General features: G+C 39.0%; 1 protein-coding gene across 2 annotated transcripts; it reads right to left on the bottom strand.

Annotated features, from left to right (window-relative positions):
- Positions 1 to 915: 915 nt before the first annotated feature.
- erbb3a (erb-b2 receptor tyrosine kinase 3a) lies at positions 916 to 18,938 on the bottom strand. 2 transcript variants are annotated; one of them, XM_067505120.1, is made up of 29 exons: positions 18,566 to 18,938; positions 11,507 to 11,664; positions 10,898 to 11,084; positions 10,420 to 10,545; positions 9,828 to 9,893; positions 9,277 to 9,395; positions 8,878 to 9,019; positions 8,544 to 8,657; positions 8,178 to 8,295; positions 7,960 to 8,033; positions 7,768 to 7,858; positions 7,599 to 7,616; positions 7,097 to 7,314; positions 6,871 to 7,003; positions 6,630 to 6,723; positions 6,280 to 6,434; positions 6,144 to 6,197; positions 5,906 to 6,047; positions 5,706 to 5,825; positions 5,508 to 5,606; positions 4,848 to 5,033; positions 4,600 to 4,755; positions 4,336 to 4,411; positions 4,085 to 4,231; positions 3,724 to 3,821; positions 3,454 to 3,639; positions 3,282 to 3,350; positions 2,870 to 3,131; positions 916 to 2,033 (listed from the first exon to the last, which is right to left on the bottom strand). In XM_067505120.1, exons 1-29 carry the CDS (start codon positions 18,657 to 18,659, stop codon positions 1,282 to 1,284), a joined length of 4,254 nt encoding a protein of 1,417 aa, XP_067361221.1. In that variant the 5' UTR covers positions 18,660 to 18,938; the 3' UTR covers positions 916 to 1,281. The 2 variants fall into 2 exon arrangements, with proteins under 2 accessions (XP_067361221.1, XP_067361222.1); XM_067505121.1 differs by lacking the exon at positions 7,599 to 7,616 and having other exon boundaries at positions 18,566 to 18,936.
- Positions 18,939 to 19,642: the final 704 nt, after the last annotated feature.

Genomic DNA, 19,642 nt, shown 5'->3' with positions numbered 1-19,642 from the left:
TCTAGAAATGTTTCATTGTGATCCTCACACTAGGGCACACACTAACAATATGGTAGCACCTTTGAAAAATAATGTAATATGTTTTAAATTCAAAGCAATGAAGTGGATATTAATAGACTATTAGTATTTTTATTAAAGTTTGTGTTCAGTGTCAGGAATGTCCAATAACTTTACCATACCATTTTTAACTCTAAATATTTATAAGTCCTTGATGATTCTCATTCATCCATCCAGGTTTGGTTATTAGAAGACTGAATCGTGTCATCTGGACCTCTTAAAGATAGGAACCCAAGCCTTTTCAGACCTGGGTGGAACAAAGGCCTACTCTGGAGGATATAACTGGGTTCCCTAGCCACTTTATTCAGACTGAAGAGGTTGCTTGGATAAGTAGCAAAATGTTTCTAACCATATTTATAAGCAAAGAATAGGGTTGGACAGAGGTAAAAACTGTCTGGTTGCAATTGCTAAAAAATAAATCTACTGTGACATAATATATAAAACAACCTTAAATGTACATAACATCAACATAGCCTCAAGTTTGCACATACATTTAGCTACTGAAAAGCTTTCAAAACAGCTAAAGGGATTCCCCCCCACCCCCAATATTATAAGGTAACAAAATACCAGCAATAGCCCATGCCTTGTGATTTTCAGAAGCCAGTGTCATGAAAACTGAAGGGACAACTGAGCAAACTCCATCCAGTGATGAAATGAGCCACAAAAATCAGCTGAAACTGTAGAAAAGGATAAGGTCTTCACAGAAATTAAACCCATGGCTTGAGTTAATCATTTCACATTAACTCTAAAGTTAAAACTAACTTTCACGTTCATTATGAAACTTGACTGGAGGACATAACCTGGATTCGACTGCATACAAACAGTATAGTGCTAAAATAAAAATAAGTTGCTTTAAAATACCTATTCAAAATATTTTTTATTGAGTACAAAATGTATTTTATATATAAATCACACCAAGAGGTCTCAAACAGTACAGAAAACAACAAACAAATGCATTTCTTCCTAAAAACATACTTTGTTCGTTTCTTCAAAATGTAAACTGAAAAATATAGCTTGTAAACTGTTCATTTCAGTGCCATTACTGTATGTCTGGAATTATCCCAGGTCATAGACCTAAATAGGCCTACATAATCAAATAAGTGACACGTTTTTTTTTTTGTTTTGTACACATTTGTGTCCCTGGCTACATTTTGATTGCATTTCCTGTTTTAGGTCCTTCATGAATACAGCTTTGAGGGAAGCTTGTGAAATTTAAAGTGTTCTTCATGTAGGCACTGCCTTGGGCTTCAGGAACATTCTGCTGTGCCAGTAGTCTGGATTGTCAAAAGATCTGTCATCAGCTACAGGTTCCCCAACCCTGACTCCAGCTCTCACTTTTACATAAGGTTCAAAACTAGATTGATGTACCTCTGTGCCTCCCACTGCTCCCTCCCCTTCCCTCTGCACATTCTGGTACACCGCTGCATCTCCAGGCCCCTGGACAGCAAAACAATCCATGTCCTCGTACTCATACACCTCGCCCTCATCCCTTCCTTGCATCTTTGCCTCCTTCCTGTCTTGAAGAGCTCGTCGCAGTTTTGGCTGTTTGTTTGTATAATGATAATTACTGTCCTCCAAATAAACAGCCTCCTCATCTGCCACCCGTCTGTCTCCAATCCTAGAAGGTGTTAGCGGAGGGTTGTCCTCTTTTTCACTGCCTCTAATGTCCATGTATTCATATTCAACTTCATTAGACCCCTGCTGCTCTGAATCCGAGTTCGAGTCCTTGCTCTTCGTGGGCCCTCCCCTGGCCTCCACAGATAATGTGGTATCAACAGAGTAGGCTGTCACTTGTGACGATATGGAGGAGGTTCGTTTGTTGTTAGGCTGCAGATAGTGGCTGTTGGGCCTGGATGACAGATGTATTTGCTTGTTCATATACTCATATTCTTCATCATCTGGGTCATTTAGGAGGCCTGATGAATGAGACTTGCCCATCCTTGCAGGAGTGGCTCGGGATAAGAAAAGTAGAGTATCTGAAATAAAATAAATAAAAGATTTAATAGATACTAGTCAGTTTCCGTTTGCATTGCTTAAGGAATACATCATTTCTCAATGTACAGGCTTCTTTTTGCCTTTTTGCTAGTTAATTTGATATACTATCAGGATGTACATACACTACTTTGTGGCTTTTTTCTACAACCTTTTTTCTAAAACTTTTTTCTAGAACTCCTTTTTTTAGTATGCTTTTTGAATTATGTGCATGATAATATACAGTGATGAAATGTAAAAGTGTAAAAATGGCAAGTTTTTGGGCAAGTATGAGAGTTCTATTAATCAGTAGAGCTACAAAGTTTAGAATTTTCTTAGTTTTAGTTAAAACATGATAACATTTTCACAAAAGTCTGAAAACTATCATGTGTAAAAGGGCTTTTAATTCTAATTTATTTTCTGTAAAAACATTAAAAATCAACTAATTGCAGGTCTTCGTATTAGTCCAGAAAAAAACAACAACATGTGCACAATACTGAGTACCCCCTAGTGCTTCCATAGGACTTTAAAGGCTAAGTTGCAGCCAGGTGCTGTTAATCATTATTTGACCAACATGTTAGACCCTACAGGCATCACAGTCCATCAAAGTCCATCACAGCACAATTAAAATACTATTTGTTTGGAGGGGTTGCCAAGAGAAACCAATCACCATGTTTTATGTCATACAGTATTTATGTGAAAACTAAAATTGGAAAGTGTTCACAACCTTGTGTACCGTATGTTTAAGCCCCACAGTAATATCATTAAGAAATATTTCTTAACAAAATGTCAGATGCCTCACAACACAGATAGTCATTGCTATGATGTATAAAGCTATCACCTCTTTCTGGGCTGTCTCCAGGAAGAACATATCCATTTTGGTCTTCCTCTTCCATCTCTGGAGATGGAGTCTCTGGCGGCCCACAGGACATGCTGTCTCTTTGTGACATGTAAGCGCTGTCCTCCCGATGACGTCTTCTTTTCAGGCTCCCTGTCAGAGAAAAGTCCTCTTTTATCTCCAGCTCCACTGTTGTGACACATCCCTCCGAGCTCTCGGACACGGTGCGGGCTGAGTTTAGTCGAGAGCGTGACTGCCACGTAGCCTGCACAAGATTAAACCCACAGTAATAGTAAAATAAGAAGAGTAGGGATGTACAGTAGGAGGAAGTTGACAATACTGTTGAATCTTTTGACTTGATCATGCTCAGCAAATACTTAAGTACAAATTTATTTGTAATAAGACAGTGGCTTACCTGTCCTGCATTATCAACACCTGGAGTCATAGGCAAGTATCCAGCTGTGTTTGATGAATTAAGAACCACCTTTACAAAAAACAAAACAAAACAAAGGATGTGATTTAGACTCAGAAGGTGACCATTAAGGCTTTTACAGGCACATAAAATTATTGGAAGTAGTGTTCCGTACTTTGTGACTGTCTGTGATTCTAGAGAGGCAACTGAGGTTCCTCAACTGAGACTGGTAAAGGGGGCCCAGAGTTATGCCATCCACTACAATCTCTTCCTCCTGGTCCTCCAACTCGAAGTCTGAATCATCCAGGTCTCCACTTCGCTGGACAGGTTCATCTGTTGACTCCGGCTGGCTACAGTCCTCCTGGTGGACAGAGGTGGGACCTATATTACAACATGTACTGCACGTACACTTTAATTGAGGCCTCAAACACACAGTCTTTCTTACTTTGATCACCAGATAGCGCGAGGGATCTCTAGCCATTCTTGTAAATTCGTTGGCCAGCTCTTTGAATGTGGGACGAACATTCTCATCAATCATCCAACCTGAAAAATAAAAATAAGAATCGAAGTTTGCCACTCAAGTTTCATAGAGTGCTTAAAACTAAAGCTCAAAAAACTTATCAATGATCGATGGAATTTGGAAGTGGAATGGTTGAATCTGTCTAATAGTGGTTCACCCTGGACTAAAGTGGTGGACTGACAGAAATCATAATTCTCAGAGCTAAAGCAATATTGTTTTTTGTATCAATGCTGCCATTTTACAGTTTACACAAAATGTGTGAAAAGGACTGAAAAGAAGTACTCACACTTAACCATGACCATGTAGACATCAATGGTGCAAATTTGAGGCTGGGACAGACGCTCTCCCTTCTCCAGCAGATCAGGAACTTCCTGTGGTCTCATTGTTGCATACGGCTCTGCCCCATAAGACATCAACTCCCATATTGTCACACCTAGGTACATCAAGGTGACTGACTTATTGTGGCATGAAACAGCAAAGCTTAAATGCACACTGTTAAATATTAGCTAAATCTGGGACTTGTGGTGTAATTCTCACCATAACTCCAGACATCACTCTGGTGTGTGTATCTGCGAAACAAGATGCTCTCCAAGGACATCCACTTGATTGGTGTCTAAACATGAACAAAAAATTTACAAAAAATGTCCTTTTTGAGCAATTCACTGAAGCAGCAAAACAGATGGTCATTAAATGTCAAGAAAGCAAAAAAATAAATAAAATAAAAAGCAAAGCAGAAAGCAAACCGTACTTTCATTTTTCTGAATCTTTATATCGTAGTATCTTTTCTGCCAAATTACACACCTTATACTCATTGTAAAAGTACTTCTTGTCATCGGGGTAAAGCAGGTCTGCAATGCCATAGTCTGAGATCTGGGCAGTGTAATTGTTCTTCAGGAGCACATTTCTGGCAGCTAAGTTCCTGTGGACCATCCTGTTCTCCTCCAGGTAATACATACCCTAGCCAGAAAGGGCCAGAACATGTTTAGCATCTTTGTCTGTCAGTGCAATACAACAAATAATGTCTCAATGTGTAAATGACTAACAGTTACCTTTGCAATTTGAACACACCAATTGAGCAGCCTCTGCGGGCTAAGCTTGTTCTTGCAGTTCTTGACATGCTCCAGCAGGGAGCCCTGACTGTTAAGTTGAGTGACAAGCTGCAGGCCATTCCCTGGACAGATACCCAGGATCCTGACTATGTTAATGTGGTCAAGGCTTCCCATTGCCATCATGTGCTGCAATAAATGTTTAGGTTAAATTATTTGAGATTTTCTGTAGAGTCAATATTTTAGGAGTAATAAATCATCAAGTAGCACCTCACACAAATCTGCCTTTTTAAGTATGAAATATTGAACCGCTTAAAAGGCTTTAAAAGGTAGTTTTGAAAAGTTTGGAGCTTACTCCTTTGTGGAAGAGAACATCTCGATTCAATGTATTTACAAAAAATATTAAAACGATAATCCACCTTTCTATTGTTGTTGTGTAGGTTGTTCGTCTACATATACTTCCCGTTACTGATTATACATAGACACTGGGCAAGTACAAAGGATTATCCTGTAGGTGTGTTTTTAAAAGTTTCTGTGCAATGTGCACTCGATGTGCAACATCGAGCCTACAATCATTTCTGTCTGCCTTTAAGGTCTATAGGCAGAAAAAGCCTCGTACTTCAAAGATGTAATTTCGGTGGATCTTTACTTTAAGTTTCTTACATCTGTCAGTTCACAGAAGGTCTGACGACCAGTGCGATCATGAATTGTCTTAATGGCCACTGGAAGTTTCACTGTATCACCCTCAGGAATCCAAACACCCTGTCACACAGAACGCAGATACAGTATTCAGATGAGTAATAATTTAACTAAATATTATATGTGAAAGAAAGAGATTGTAGCGATAACAATCACAGGTACCTTATGGACTGATCCAAAAACTCCAGTACCCAGCAGCTTGATCTTACGCAGCTCTGTAGGCTTGAGGATCCGTACATGGACTTTAGCTACTTTCTCTCTAGGATCTAGAGGCTCAAAACTCTGTGAGCAAGAAAAACATATTTAACAAAAACCCAAATGAAGCATAACACTACAACGAAAACCCTAAATTAAAGACTGACCTCTCCACTCGCCATGTATCTCCTCATAGCTCGCTTGCGACGAATGGCAAGACCTCGGCGGTATAGAACAGTCAGCACAAAAATAGAGAATGAAGCGAAGAGGAGAGCAATCACTCCCAGGACAATGGCCGTGGTTGTTTGCCTATACAAAAGGATAAAAAGAAAAATCTAACTGTCAGAACTTGATTAAAAATGTAAGAACTATTTAAAATATGCTAAAAGGAGAGGAAGAACTTACCCAGAGATGTACCTGGAAGACCCCCCACAGTCTCCAATTTCTGGACCATTGCACCTAAACACACACCAGGGCCTCAATTAAAACAGAAAAAAAATTGTTTCATTGTGCATTAACATAGACCTCTTCTCATTCATACCCTTGGGTACAGTTGATGTGGCATGGCTCACAATGACCCTGCTTGTTGGGGTATTTAAAGATAACTCCCTCTCCTCCCATCACACCCTCAGGACACTGAGATACACAGTGTGGACCATCCTGCAGGCTGGCACATGCTACACACTGATCTGCTCCCTGGAGGGGACAAGAAACAGACAGACTGTCAGGAGATGTTTTAAGGGGCATAGTCACATCTGATGCCACTAGGTGGTAGCAGCACACTAAGTTTTTGCAACATGATTCTTAGGCTTTGTTATGTGCAAAATACAATTATAAACCTAACCGCCTTGATACCAGCATCAATTATTCACTTAATCGAGATAAGCCTACCGGGCCTATGCACGTCTTTTTCCCCTCCTGGACCTTACACTCAGGGTGGCAGAGAATACATTCTCCTGATACAGTAGCAAACTCTCGCCTCTCCCTGCATTCAAGACAAAAGTTTTATCCACTTTTAAAATCTTTCCACACGCTGCAGATAACACTTCAAACAAACCATGTCAAACATTACTCACATAAAACAAACAGGTCGAATATTATTTGTCATATTATTTATTTTGTGAAGACTGACCCAGTTAAGAACATGCAGTCTGGCACACATGTTCCTTCCCTCATGTAGTTCTTACAGGACACACACTGGTCTGGCCCAGGGCCCCAGCAGCCATCAGAGGAGCACAAAGGGTCACACACATGGCCCTCCATAACTGCAGAAACAAGGGGACGGGACAGATGTATCATCAGCAGCAGCATTTATGGGGATATTGGAGCTGGATGAAATACATCCATCAGTCACTCACCACACTGATTGCTTGGTTGGTTATCCTTGATGTCAATATGCTTCTGGCGTCGCTGTGGCCGGGAGCTGTAGCTTAAGATACGCGTCCAATTGACAGTGTCATGGTAGCAGAGTTTCTGGTTTCCTTTGATGTAGACACCGCCGTCATTTATGTTTTGAAGGGAGCGTAGCCCCAGAGATGTCAGCGAGGTGATCCTCATCACCAGGAGAGAGTAGGCCCTGAAATATATATATAAAAAAAAAAAAAAAATCTTTTTGCTTGCTCTCTCAGATAACAGTTTGTCCCTTTAAATTTATATCAGACACGGCATGCAAGAAAATGAACTCATTAAAGTGTTGTACCCACCACCACAGTTACACAATCCCAGCATTGAATAAGCCCTGTGAGAATAATGAGAATAATGTAGAACAATACACAAACCAAATATAACTGTTAATGTAATTTTTTAGAAGAAAGTACTAGACAAGATGGAAGGAAGCCGTATGGGACTTATTTACTGTACCTTTTAGATTTAACTCCTCTAAATGAGGTAAAAATAACATAAAAAGAACAAAAAAATATAAAAGACAAAAAGAAAGACACAAAATCATGTTTCACTTTATTGCAGTCAAACATACAACATGAAAGCAACACAACTGTAGTCCATAAGAGAATCAAAAACTACTTCTCACTTGTAAAGTGTTCTGCCTTGAATTGTTTGGAGGTTGGAGAAGACCGACAAGTCAGTCATGTTTTCAGGCCACGACTGGATACAGAGGAAGTCTGAAAAGAAAGACATCCTGATTCAGATGCCCCAACTAGATGGCAAGCAACATGAAGTTACATTAATAAGAAAAGTTCCAGAATACAGAATTCCCACACACCTGTAATCTCCTGCACAGTGTTGAAGATTTTCAACTTTTCTGGATCAAGAGCTGGTATGCCTTTGTAATCGTCACTTTGAACAGAAAAGTTAGTCAAAAAATTATGTCTGCTGCAAAATGCTTCCATAAAGCACAGAATGAACTTTGTACATACACTAAAACCTCTGTTGGTTTCAGATGAATTAATGACAACTATAGCAAAACAGAGTTTGGTTTACCCTTTAATCCCAGTCACCAGGAAGTGCAAACTACCCTGGATCTTTGTGCAGTTTATGAAGCTGTCGATGTTCTGAGCATCAACAGTCTGTCTGGTTGGACCTCCCGTGCCATGGCAAGCTGGGAGGTGGAAGAAAAGGAGAATAACTACAGGTTTAAGAAAATATGTCAAGCTGTACGCCCTTTACAGTCACTGAGAATGCAAATATCACACCCAATAATACCAAACACCAAATATTACTTGATTAGTTTACATTTTTGCTACTTTATTATTTTACCCGACTACATTTAATAGGTAAATATTATAGAGCTGTATTTAAATAAAACAACTGCATTCAATAAAGCAGCAGCTGAACCGTCTTAAATACCTTTTGGACAAAGACCTACACATGGCTCACAGCTTTTCACTCCATTCTTCTCCACCTCCATTTTATCAGATGGACATTTGCTCACGCATGAGCTACCATCCACCAGAAAGTTTGCTGTCAGAAACAAAGAGAAAATGACCCAAATAAATGAGTTAAAAACCAATAACAATGTACACTAGCAGGGTGACATACAAATAGTACTTTAGATCAATGTAGTAGCTAGAGGTTATGAAAAGGTTTAAATGTTGAGCACAATGTATGTCAGACAACAGCAACTTTAAAGAAGCTTTTGAGTGTTAACTTGGGGTATAAAGCAGCCTGTGTGGGGACTTACGGGGGCACTGGGCCACACAGATGGAGCCATACTGGTACTTGGCATTGGGGTTGGGCTCCATTTTGAATTTGTGCTTGTTGTAAATCAGGGCTTGGGGGCACCCAGACATGCAGGAGCCGGAGTTGTTGAAGTTCCTGCAAGCCTGTAAAAAGTCACAGACAACAGAGTCACAGTTACCATATGTGTTTTTTCCATGTGTGTTAAGTGTTACCAATCACATTAACAATGTTCTACTCAAGGGTCACAGTGGACTCATGACGTGTGACTTTGAGTAAGTGTGCATCAGGACCCTGATATGGAAGCAGCTAAAAGGAGCCATCAGTATTGTTATTTACTCCTGTGCTTTTTCCTCTTGTGACACATCCAAAAATATAGTCTGTGTTGGAGCAGCAGACTCACAAAGCAGTCAGTATCCAGGGGTCCAGTGCAGCCTCCAGCACACTCATTGTGGCAGCACTCACTCGGGTTTCTACCAAAGCATCGGCCATTACACTGGGGAGCACACACCGTCTTTGTCACTGAAAGAAAGGTGAGGGTATGTTTGTTTGTTAAAGTGTTCCAACAGTGCTTACGAGATGTCAAGCTCTGCCTGTGGGTGCAGTGTGAGAATTACACCATAGATATGTAATGTAATGCATTTCAAATTACTGGTCTAAATAAAACCTATGAGAGTAGTGTTTAATAATATTTGTAGATCAATTAAACAATCTAACTGTTGTGTACTTCTACTTCTAGAAAGCATGTCAGTAGGTTACAAAGCAGCAGCAAAATTTCATATTAAACATGCTAATTTCAATATCCATAAACTAAACTAAGTAAACTAAATATGTAAATGTTGCTTTTGTCATGTGGTAAAACCTTTTTTAACATGTACATTTCCACATGCATTGTGCCAGCTTTGGCATGTCAAATGACATGAAAAAAAAAAACGAGATTTTAATGTAACTTACAGATTTGGCAGCTGTCATTTCCTGGACCCCAGCATGGCACATCTCCACACGCTTGGTTACAAGGTTCTAAGATACAATTTCATCAGTCAGTAGATGTATTTTAACACAGGCTAAGGTGAAACAATATGTTCAATTTTAACAAGGCTATTTGTTCAGATCTACCCGCATGTGTTCTTATGCACATAATTACTGGTCAATTTTAGTAGAAGAGATAGGTGCTTATTTTAGCAGTTTGTGCTAGATAAACCAAGAAGGAACAATACAAAGTTACTGTCTTTTATGTGCAAATTCCCCTTCTAGGGTTTCCTTGGTTAGGTGCAGTAAAGAGGACATAATGCAAAGAGAAAAACTTAGATAGAACTTAGATTTGCTTTTTCTAAGCTCCATGTCACAGAAGGATGATGTTTTATTTTGTCTATTTCTCAGTTTAGGAAGGGAGTTTTTACCTTCAACAAGAATTAGATATACAAATTACTTAAGGCACATACGAGCATGTGAGTACCGTTTCAAAATAGACTAGAAATGCAAACATGATACAATAATACAGAAAACAATTGACGCACTGCTGTGCAAATTTCTTTTTTGCACTCACTTTCAGGCCCATTGCCCTCAATAACAATATGAGCTGTCCCATCCTTCACTATGTCCAACCAGTTCACTTGTGGGGCGAAGCTCAGGTACTTATTGTTGGTGATTCTGACTCCTCCCTCCAGTATCTCTGTGGGTAGAACACATGTAAATGGGGAAGGACAATTAGCAAGGCCAGTCCGAACAAGTCAATGACTCATCCTATAAAACTCTGCCATTAGCTGTTTACTACGACACCCACAGGCTCAATATAATATGCTGGAGCTCGTGTTACAGTGGCGGTTGAGCAGTTGAGCCTGAGACATTCCAGGGATTTCACATCACTGCAACACCACACACTGCCGCTCTCTGACGACCAGTACCCTAAAGGTGTGGCTGCACTGTGTGTGTGGGAGCTCCAACAGTCAGAGTGTCTTATCTGTTCCACTCCAGCCTCCCAAAGTTTAAACACACTCGTCCACACTGAGTATCCTCCTGTGTACCTGTAAGGTGTGTCAGGCCCAGTTCTTGAAGGCCATGCTGTCCGTCCTTTTGGTAGTTGACCATCACAGCCAAAGCATACTTGTCCTCATATAGCGAGTTGCCTCTGATGACACGCAGCTGGTCCAGAGGCAGACGGCTGAACTCATTGACAACGAACAATATGTATCCTGTCACCTCCCTGATAGACTACAGAGGTAAAAATAAATTAATAAATAATAAATTAAAGACAATTGAAATCAGTAAAAGCCCGTCTTTTACTGTTGTTAATTACAGTAGACTGATTGTTAATACATAGCAGCAGAGGTGTTTTAGGCTTGTGTTGCCAGTTATCATGTCTGTGCACTGACTATTTAGAAATATGGGGGAGGGGGGGGGCATAAATAAGCTCATTGTGCATCTTAACATAATATGATCCACTACAGACGATGATAAACTTGTTTTGGTTTTCAGTGAAGTCTCCCAAATGGGAAAAAAAAAACGTTGATTCACGTCGTTGTCTAGACAAGTTCTCAGTGACACATTCTGACACTGTCCCTCAGAAAAAGTACCTGTAATGATTTTTTTTGGCTGGGTAGATTTATTGAGGCTCTGGGTGTTCAAAGACTCACCTGCAAGAAGGAGAAGTCTCTGTTGTGCTCCATCATTGTAATCTCAATGTTACCCATTACAATCTCACAGCCGGTGTACCTCTGCTTCATCAGGTTGTACTGAAGTTCTGAATTTCCTGTCACACTCAGAATGTTCTGGGTGCCATAACACACAACCACTGCAAAAGTAAAGAAACATGTTTTTGTGAATTAATTACAGAGGAAGTCTGACATGCTAACATGTCACACACAAAAAAGAAAGCACTTAAAGGACAAGTCCATAGGTAAATAGATGAAAACCAACAAAGTTACATGTTACTGTTGTCTTTGCACACAAAACATAGAACAGCTGGTACTGCCACAAACTAAACTGAGCCACACTGTTGAACTGTGCGTCATGTTCCTTTTACTGCCATGAACATGTTCTCTGTAGTTTATTCTGAATCAATTCTGAGTAAACTGCAGCGCTGTCCTTACCATATACTTGTCAAATGTGTATTCATCCACAGCTGAAAATAGTCCCAGACAAAGATACAAAAAACTGATGTTTTATGAACCCATTACAAAAAAAGTGCATTGATTCTGAGTGCTATAGTTAAGGTGGGAACCAAAAGTACTAAAAGTATTATAGTAAGCATTATAGTTTTTATATTCTGAGTCAGTTATCAGTGTATTATAAATGTGTTAAATTTGAGACGAGGAGCAGTGCAACACACACGTTGAAAAGAAACCTTCCCTGATGTTCTTGCAGTGGTTTCACTTTAAAACAAGCTTACAGAAATACTGATAAATCATTAATGAGACTTCAACAAGTTTTTACAAAGAATCTTTTGTGCCACATACTACAAGCCACTGTGTTCTGCTTGAGCTACATCAATGAAAGTACTGTAACACTGTGGAACAAAATGAGGATTGTGTACAGCGCATGCCCTTCCCTGAGACAAACATTTGAGGTCTTGTTTATAGTCTGTGGGAGTTCAGCCATTCAGCATCACTTGAACGCTGCTTTGCTATTCAAATATCAGACAGGAGAGACACAGCAAGAGTATGGAACTCAACTGTTGATCTGACTGTCATATAACAAACAATAGTTTGAACAAACAAAAACACAAAGATCGTTGTACATCTGCATGTGCACAATTTGGCCAAAGCAGAGATGTGGACACCTGTGTCCTTATGCTTTTGGAAATCACAACGCTACTACTAACCATTTTACCAAATCTGAGGCAAAAATATGGGTGGGTACGAAGATCCATAAGAGATATTTTCCCCACTTAACGGACATGTGATGTCATTCAACAGTCTTGAGACTTTATGCCAAGCTCACTTTTACAACGTCCCATTTATATTCACAAGGACATCGTATAGTTCATCATAAATTTCCAGCTATATCCACAGTTAAGACTTTAGTCCTAAGTAACTAGATTTACACCCATTATTATTAATTATTATTATTATTAGTCATACTCAGCATCCCATTTTGAAACCACATTTCCTATTGTGGTTTAGTGGAAAAAAACATTAATGTTGCTATAGAGTCAGCAAATTTGCTCACATTTTCTCCCAATGACACAATTTCAAGTATTCTACAGTAGACCATCAGGAGTAACTTTGCTACTGAGTGTGACAATGTTTATGGATGACAATCAAGATGATGATGTGAATCATAATTAGATTTGCCTGACTTAGTAAAAAGGTGTCTGACTTCTCATTCCATAGCCTCCATGAGCTGTCTTCACAGCTATTGGTGCAGCTTTGTGTGTTGACCATGTTGATGAGCACACCGAATCAACAGCTAAACCACAATTATTAACTTCCTGTTGTTTTAGAACACCATCATGCACTCATTCCTTTACCTCATGCTCTCTCTCTCTCTCTCTCTCTCTGCTGCCCCCATAAAAACTAGACACCAGAGATAATAGTAACTTTTGTTCTTGCTATTGGGAATTTTCTAAACTAACTCATAATCAAAGTATATTTTGAAGAAAGTCAACTGTGACATGATAGTGTGTTTGTTACTGATTGATATGTGTGCTTGATTTAGGAATGCGTGCTAAAACACACACACACACTCTATTCTCAACACACTCAAACACGTTCCATCTACTGACAGAGTCAAAACAGAACCCAGTAGAAACCACAGGATTTCAAGGGCATAAAAAGACTAATGATTATTAACTTCACAGCACAACAGGAGGGTCAAAGCACATTTGTGTGTGTGCGCGTGCGTGCATGTGTGCGTGCGATTGAGAGGGAGAGTGTGAGTGTGAGATAGCCAGACAGTTCATCAAGCATGTTTTATGCCCATATAATCCCGATAAGAGTAATTTTAATTTGGTTCTAAGAACACATGTTTCACAGGATCTTCACCCAAACCACTGAACAAATATTACCCCCCATACAGTGTTTGGCCATGCAGTTTTGGTTTTACTTTTAGATATCCAGTTTGGAAAGTCCTGCAGCCACCACAATGAAACAGAGGTAAATGGAATTTTGTTTACGCTACTCAAGGCTCCCAATGTCTGTGAATTATCAAGAACTACCAGGACTTCTGGGAATGAGCGATTCATGTTGATTTCTGTAAACAGAATTTGCAATGTTATGAGTAACAAATGCAATTTACCTTAACTTAGAAACATATTTTCACATTAAAACCGCTTATGGACAAATTAACATATTTTGGTTGATTTGTACGATATAAATTGATTGTACTTCTCATATGGAGTTTCACTCAGCCTGAAAAAAAATTGCATAGTGTCTGTCTCGCTCACTTTATATCTACCTATCTAAAAAAGCAAACACTACAGAGAAACCTCTGACACCAAGAATTGGATATAAACCGATAATGAAATTAAACAGGGAAAGCAGCAAATGAAAAATGTTAGTGTATGTTTATTCACCATCAAAATAGTTTCTGGTTAATTGTTGATTTATTGACTAGTTTATAGACAAACTGATAGCTTGACCCACATGGCACTAAAAGGTGGGATGACTCGGATCTCTATTGGAAAAGTTTTGCTCATATACTGTCTACAGTTATCTTCACATCAACTTTATGCACAACACTGGAGTACTCCTTTAGTGTAGTTGTCTCTGACCTGGGGTGGTCAGGACCCCAATCAAGGTGCCAAACAGTGGCCAGAGGAGGATTAAGGCTAATAGACAAATAATATGTTCAGTATTAAATCTGAAATAAAACAAAACCACTCTTTGACCAAAGTGGTCACCAGGCACATCCCAACTTTACATGACCTTTGCACCATTCACAGTTGTGTGCAAGCTAACGGTTGATTTGCCAAGAAAATAGTCCATTTGCTTTCTGAAACATTTTTACATTAAAATCATTTTAATTTTAAATGTCACTGATGTCAGTTTACAAGCTAAAGGTAAGATAACAAGATATAGGTGCAGCTCTTTATCTACTCCACCTTAGTTAAGAGTTCAGTGCGACTTGAGCTCTTGGGAAATACTCGTGAATTCCTGCACATGTATGTTCAAGTACCCCCCACATTTTTAGTATGTGGTGTGTATACAGTACAATGTACTGTAGATAGAGATAAAAACAATTGTCTACACATGCAGTGCAGTATGTGAAAAAAATGGTATTTCAACCATACGGACAATGCTCCGTCTGCACCTGTGGAAGCAGAAAATCTCAACAGGCCAGGTGGGTTTTTTCTGTCAAAAGAGGACTTTCACTGTTGGCAGATGGATGATAAAGAATAAAAGAATTGGTTGGAGGATTTAGAAACACACACACACACACACACACACACAGCACAAAAAATTAAGTGCAAAACACACTTCCTGGTAAATCACAATGTGCAACCAAGCTTCTCATGGTGAGTGTCTCCTCACTCTTTACAAACACTGCTGTGTATGGGCTGTCCCACTTTTCAATCACTAACTATCACACACACAGCGCATTAACTCACTCCAAAATGGTGTCATTGTCCTCCACGCTAAAGTGTAACCCAACATACCACAAAAACAAAACACGGATCAGGTTCAGCTGTTATTTTCATTTGTCTATTACCAAGGTTTCAGTAGTCAAAAAGAGGCGGGAGAGAAAGAAAAGAATAGAGGGAGGAGGAGATAAACATGTTGAATACAGCAGCGGAGACGATGACTGAGGTAAACAGAAACTTGGCACAGAATGGACAGAGATTACAGCATACCTTACAGGTGAGGTGCGTGCACACCACATACACAAACACAAAGACAGACATTTGAGCAGATGAACTACTTCATCTCATGATGCATTTATGGGTTCAAAGCCAAATGTTGTGTACAAATTAACTGAGAGGTTCCCAAAGGGCTTTACTGAGCACACTCAAGGGCTCACACAGAGTTGCTTAACATCATGCTTTGACAACAGGAGCGACAGCATATTTGCTTTTTGACGCATTGGTTATTTGGATAAGTCACACCTGTAAAAGTACAGAAGGTGCCACCTTTCTCGGAAGATAGTAAATCAAATTTTACTCGCAGGTGTCATAAACTTTCAAGTCGAAGCCTCTCCGACACATAATGTTGACAGGTGCACTTTTGGTCATGATGACAACATTTTGAAGTACAAATAAACAGCTTTTTCTTGTTGGTGCAATCATTATTTGAAAGTGGAAGTACTACAAGATGGCAATTTTGGTTTTGTTCTTTTGACTGTGTGAACATGTTTGAGTATTGTACTGATCCTTTATGCTCAGTATGTGAAAGTCATTCTTCTTAGTCATCAAATTGAGCCCTCACATTTGAAATGTGCCAGAAGGTTCTAAAAAATACATAAATAAATAAATAAATAATGAAAATGGCTTTGAAGCTTTACATAGAAAGACACAAAGAATAAAACCACCACAAACCAATAGTACCATTATTTATTCTTTTATGATGGGCCAGTTGACCTAATAGATTACGACTAGTATGTTCATACCAAAGGTTGGATCCACCTTTCTGCATGAACACAACAACAGCAACCTCTTTCACAACTGTTTAATTACTGCACAACCAACTCCCGTTTAACAAACACTAAAACCAAAGGCCAAAGTTTGAAATCAAATGCCCTATGAAATTAAAACTTACATTATTTTTACCACTGGAGCTCTTGACCAATATAAGTGAATCTGAGCTAAACAGTTCAGTCACAGAACATATAATTTATGCATCTTTTATGAAACACAGTGCCCAGTTAACTGTAATTTGCAACTGGTCCAGAATAAGGCAGCAAGTGTAGCTCTCTCTTGTGGATGAAGAGCAAATGCTACTAAAATGCATGGAAGTGTTTTGGTTAGATGTTACAAGTACACTTTTGCCCACATTTGTGGTTTTCATTATAGTTAGTTGTGCTGTGTTGGAGTGGCAAATGGGAGGTACAAGACGCAACTTTTGGGAACCACGCTAACTGTAGCAGGAGACTATAGACCCAGAAAACCCAGGGTTTGTAGCGTTTCATAGACATGTTCAAGGGAACCTTTCACATCAAAAAGTCACATCCAGTGTCACGCGATGTGTCGACAGCACCTTTCCACAATAAAATGGGCCAATAAATGTTTTAGGCTGTAGCTACCTAAACTAACAAACATAGTTTGTACAACATTACTATATTTTGTTCTTGAATCAATATAATCTTAAAGATCAAATGGCTCGATGAAAAGGTAGGTTTTTTAAGTTGTACTATTTTGTTGTTTTTCTGTTTGTTATTATTTAGTTCAGATGTCAGAGGATCTGTAACATGAGCATCAAGAACCTAAAACTCATGTTCCCATTATTTGTAATTGTACATCTTGATTCACCTGCAGCCAGGTGATGGTAACAAAAACTTAAAGAAGAAAAAAAAACTTTACAGCTCACACTCCATTCAAATCACAACACCTCTCTCTACAGCAAACATATATTTTTATTATGGCAGGTGGAAAGTACAAAGTTCAATATTCCAATATTGTAATCATGTAAACCAACATTTCCTGAGGTATTGCATTTAGAGCTGAAGTAATAAATACTTTACCGGTTTTTAAGTGTAAAAACAATCAGCACCTTGCACCTATAGGATAAAGGATGATCACTTGATCACAACAGTGCCAACAATTCTTCAGTTCCAGCCTTTCAATTATGAGGATCTGTTGTTTTTTTTTTTTGCCTCGTGTCATGAAACATTTATCTATTTTCTCGATATTTAACATACAAAACTGTTTTCTAAATGTTCATTGCTATAGCTTAAACTTCAAACAATATACAAGCAATTTCAATTAGCTTTACATGCAACATCAAAATGATGCCTAAAAGGTATTCAGTAATAATTCTGTAGTATAATGTAGTTGGGTCCATTTTGGCACATAAAAATAATACTCGTGTAATTTTACTAACTTTATGAATTGTTGACAAAAAAATAATATTTCTTTTTTTTTTTTAATACAGTGGTTATAGAAAGGTTTAAACGTGTCGAATAAAAGTTTTTCATTTTAGTAGAGATAGAGTGGGTTTGTTAGCAGGCGGTGAAAGGTTAGGCCACTCTGTCGCAAACAATTGAGACAAACATGACAAGCAAGCACATACAGAGTTGTGGGAGAGGTGCAGGTGACTCAGCAAACAAGTTTTACGTGTGCAGAACAGGTTCTGGTGTCTAGGGTTTGTAGGGTAGGACAGGTGTTCTCCCACATCTGAGCACCAAACTCTAACACTGGTGTTCAGAGGGATGTGGCGAAGAGAAAGCACAAATATTCCAGGGTGTCAGAAAATGTGTGTGTATTTCTTTGTGAGTTTGAGTTTTATGTCTTACCGAGTGCACTTTGGACCATCTTCACAAGTGTTGGGGGTTGAATAAATAGCTATGGTTTTGAGACTTTTAGACATAAAAAGTATGAGAGAGAGCAAGCGTGTGTGTCATATATATATATATATATATATATATATATATATATATATATATATATATATATATATATATATATATATATATATATATATATATATATATATATATATATATATATATATATATATATATATGTATATGTGTGTGTGTGTGTGTGTGTGTGTGTGTGTGTGTGTGTGTGTGTGTGTGTGTGTGTGTGTGTGTGTGTCTACCTTGTTGTGCCTGAGCGCTGCAGAGCTGGAGAGCACAAGGCAGCAGGACGCAAAGCACCTGCTGCACCTTCCTCATAAGAGCGGTCATCCTCATTCAAATTTCCAGGCTGGTGACTCTTTAAGCAGACATTTTTAGCAGACTCTTTTCGTCCAAAATTTCATAACTTATTCGCACCGGTTTTCGGTTAATCCAGATTTTACAGCGCTTTCCTTCCCATAGACGCCCTGTACATAGAGTAGTAAATCCACTCTGTAGTCACAACCTGTTTGTAATTTCTGTATTAGACATTTAACTGAGCCGCAATGTTACAAGCCGCCTGCTCCGTGGTGTGTGTGAGAGGAATCACTACAGTTCAGTGATTGGAACGCAGCGCGGAGCCAATCAGCGACGGGAGCGTCTCTTTCTCTGGCAGTGATTTATCTGGGAGGGCCCTTGAGAAACTGTAAACACGTAATTGCTTACAAAATCTTGAAATCCGATGGGAACATTGAAAACACCTTAAAAGATGCATGGGCGGAAACTTTTCATTTCTCATATCCAAACGGGAAAACATGGATAGACGCATTCAAGGAAAACACAGCATCATCAATGTCATCGTCTTTCTAAAAAGTCTTCTGGTTGATTTCTTTTTAAAAAACCTGGAGATCCATTAAATACATAAGAATCAAGATGCACCACAAAGAAACAGAGGCAGTCTCAAAACCATCTTGGGGAGGGAGAGAGAAACAGAACTAATAAATACCAGGTGTGCAGCTGAGTGCTCAGGTAAAGGTCAATTAGGCTCATGACGTCACCGGTCTTAACAGCTCGTGAGATTTGACCATTTTTGCAGACAATACTTACAATCCCTGAGTACATGTAAATGTGTTGTTGGGCAACTAAACCCAAAATACCTCCCGGTGGGTGTGTGTGATTAAGCCCTTTGAATAAGTCTAATACAGTCAGACCAATTAAAGAAAAGATGCTATAATCTGCTATAATATAGTCACTTTTTTGGAGTATATTGGCTCTTATTTATCAATAATTAACAACTAGCAACTGAGATGATGTGTCATAAAGGTCAACAGTGATAACTG

Source organism: Channa argus, chromosome 5 (assembly GCF_033026475.1).
Source record: "Channa argus isolate prfri chromosome 5, Channa argus male v1.0, whole genome shotgun sequence".
In the NCBI taxonomy this organism is placed as follows: Eukaryota; Metazoa; Chordata; class Actinopteri; order Anabantiformes; family Channidae; genus Channa; species Channa argus.
The sequence above is the reverse complement of the archived record's forward strand: the minus strand, read 5'-3'. Positions and strand labels throughout refer to the sequence as shown.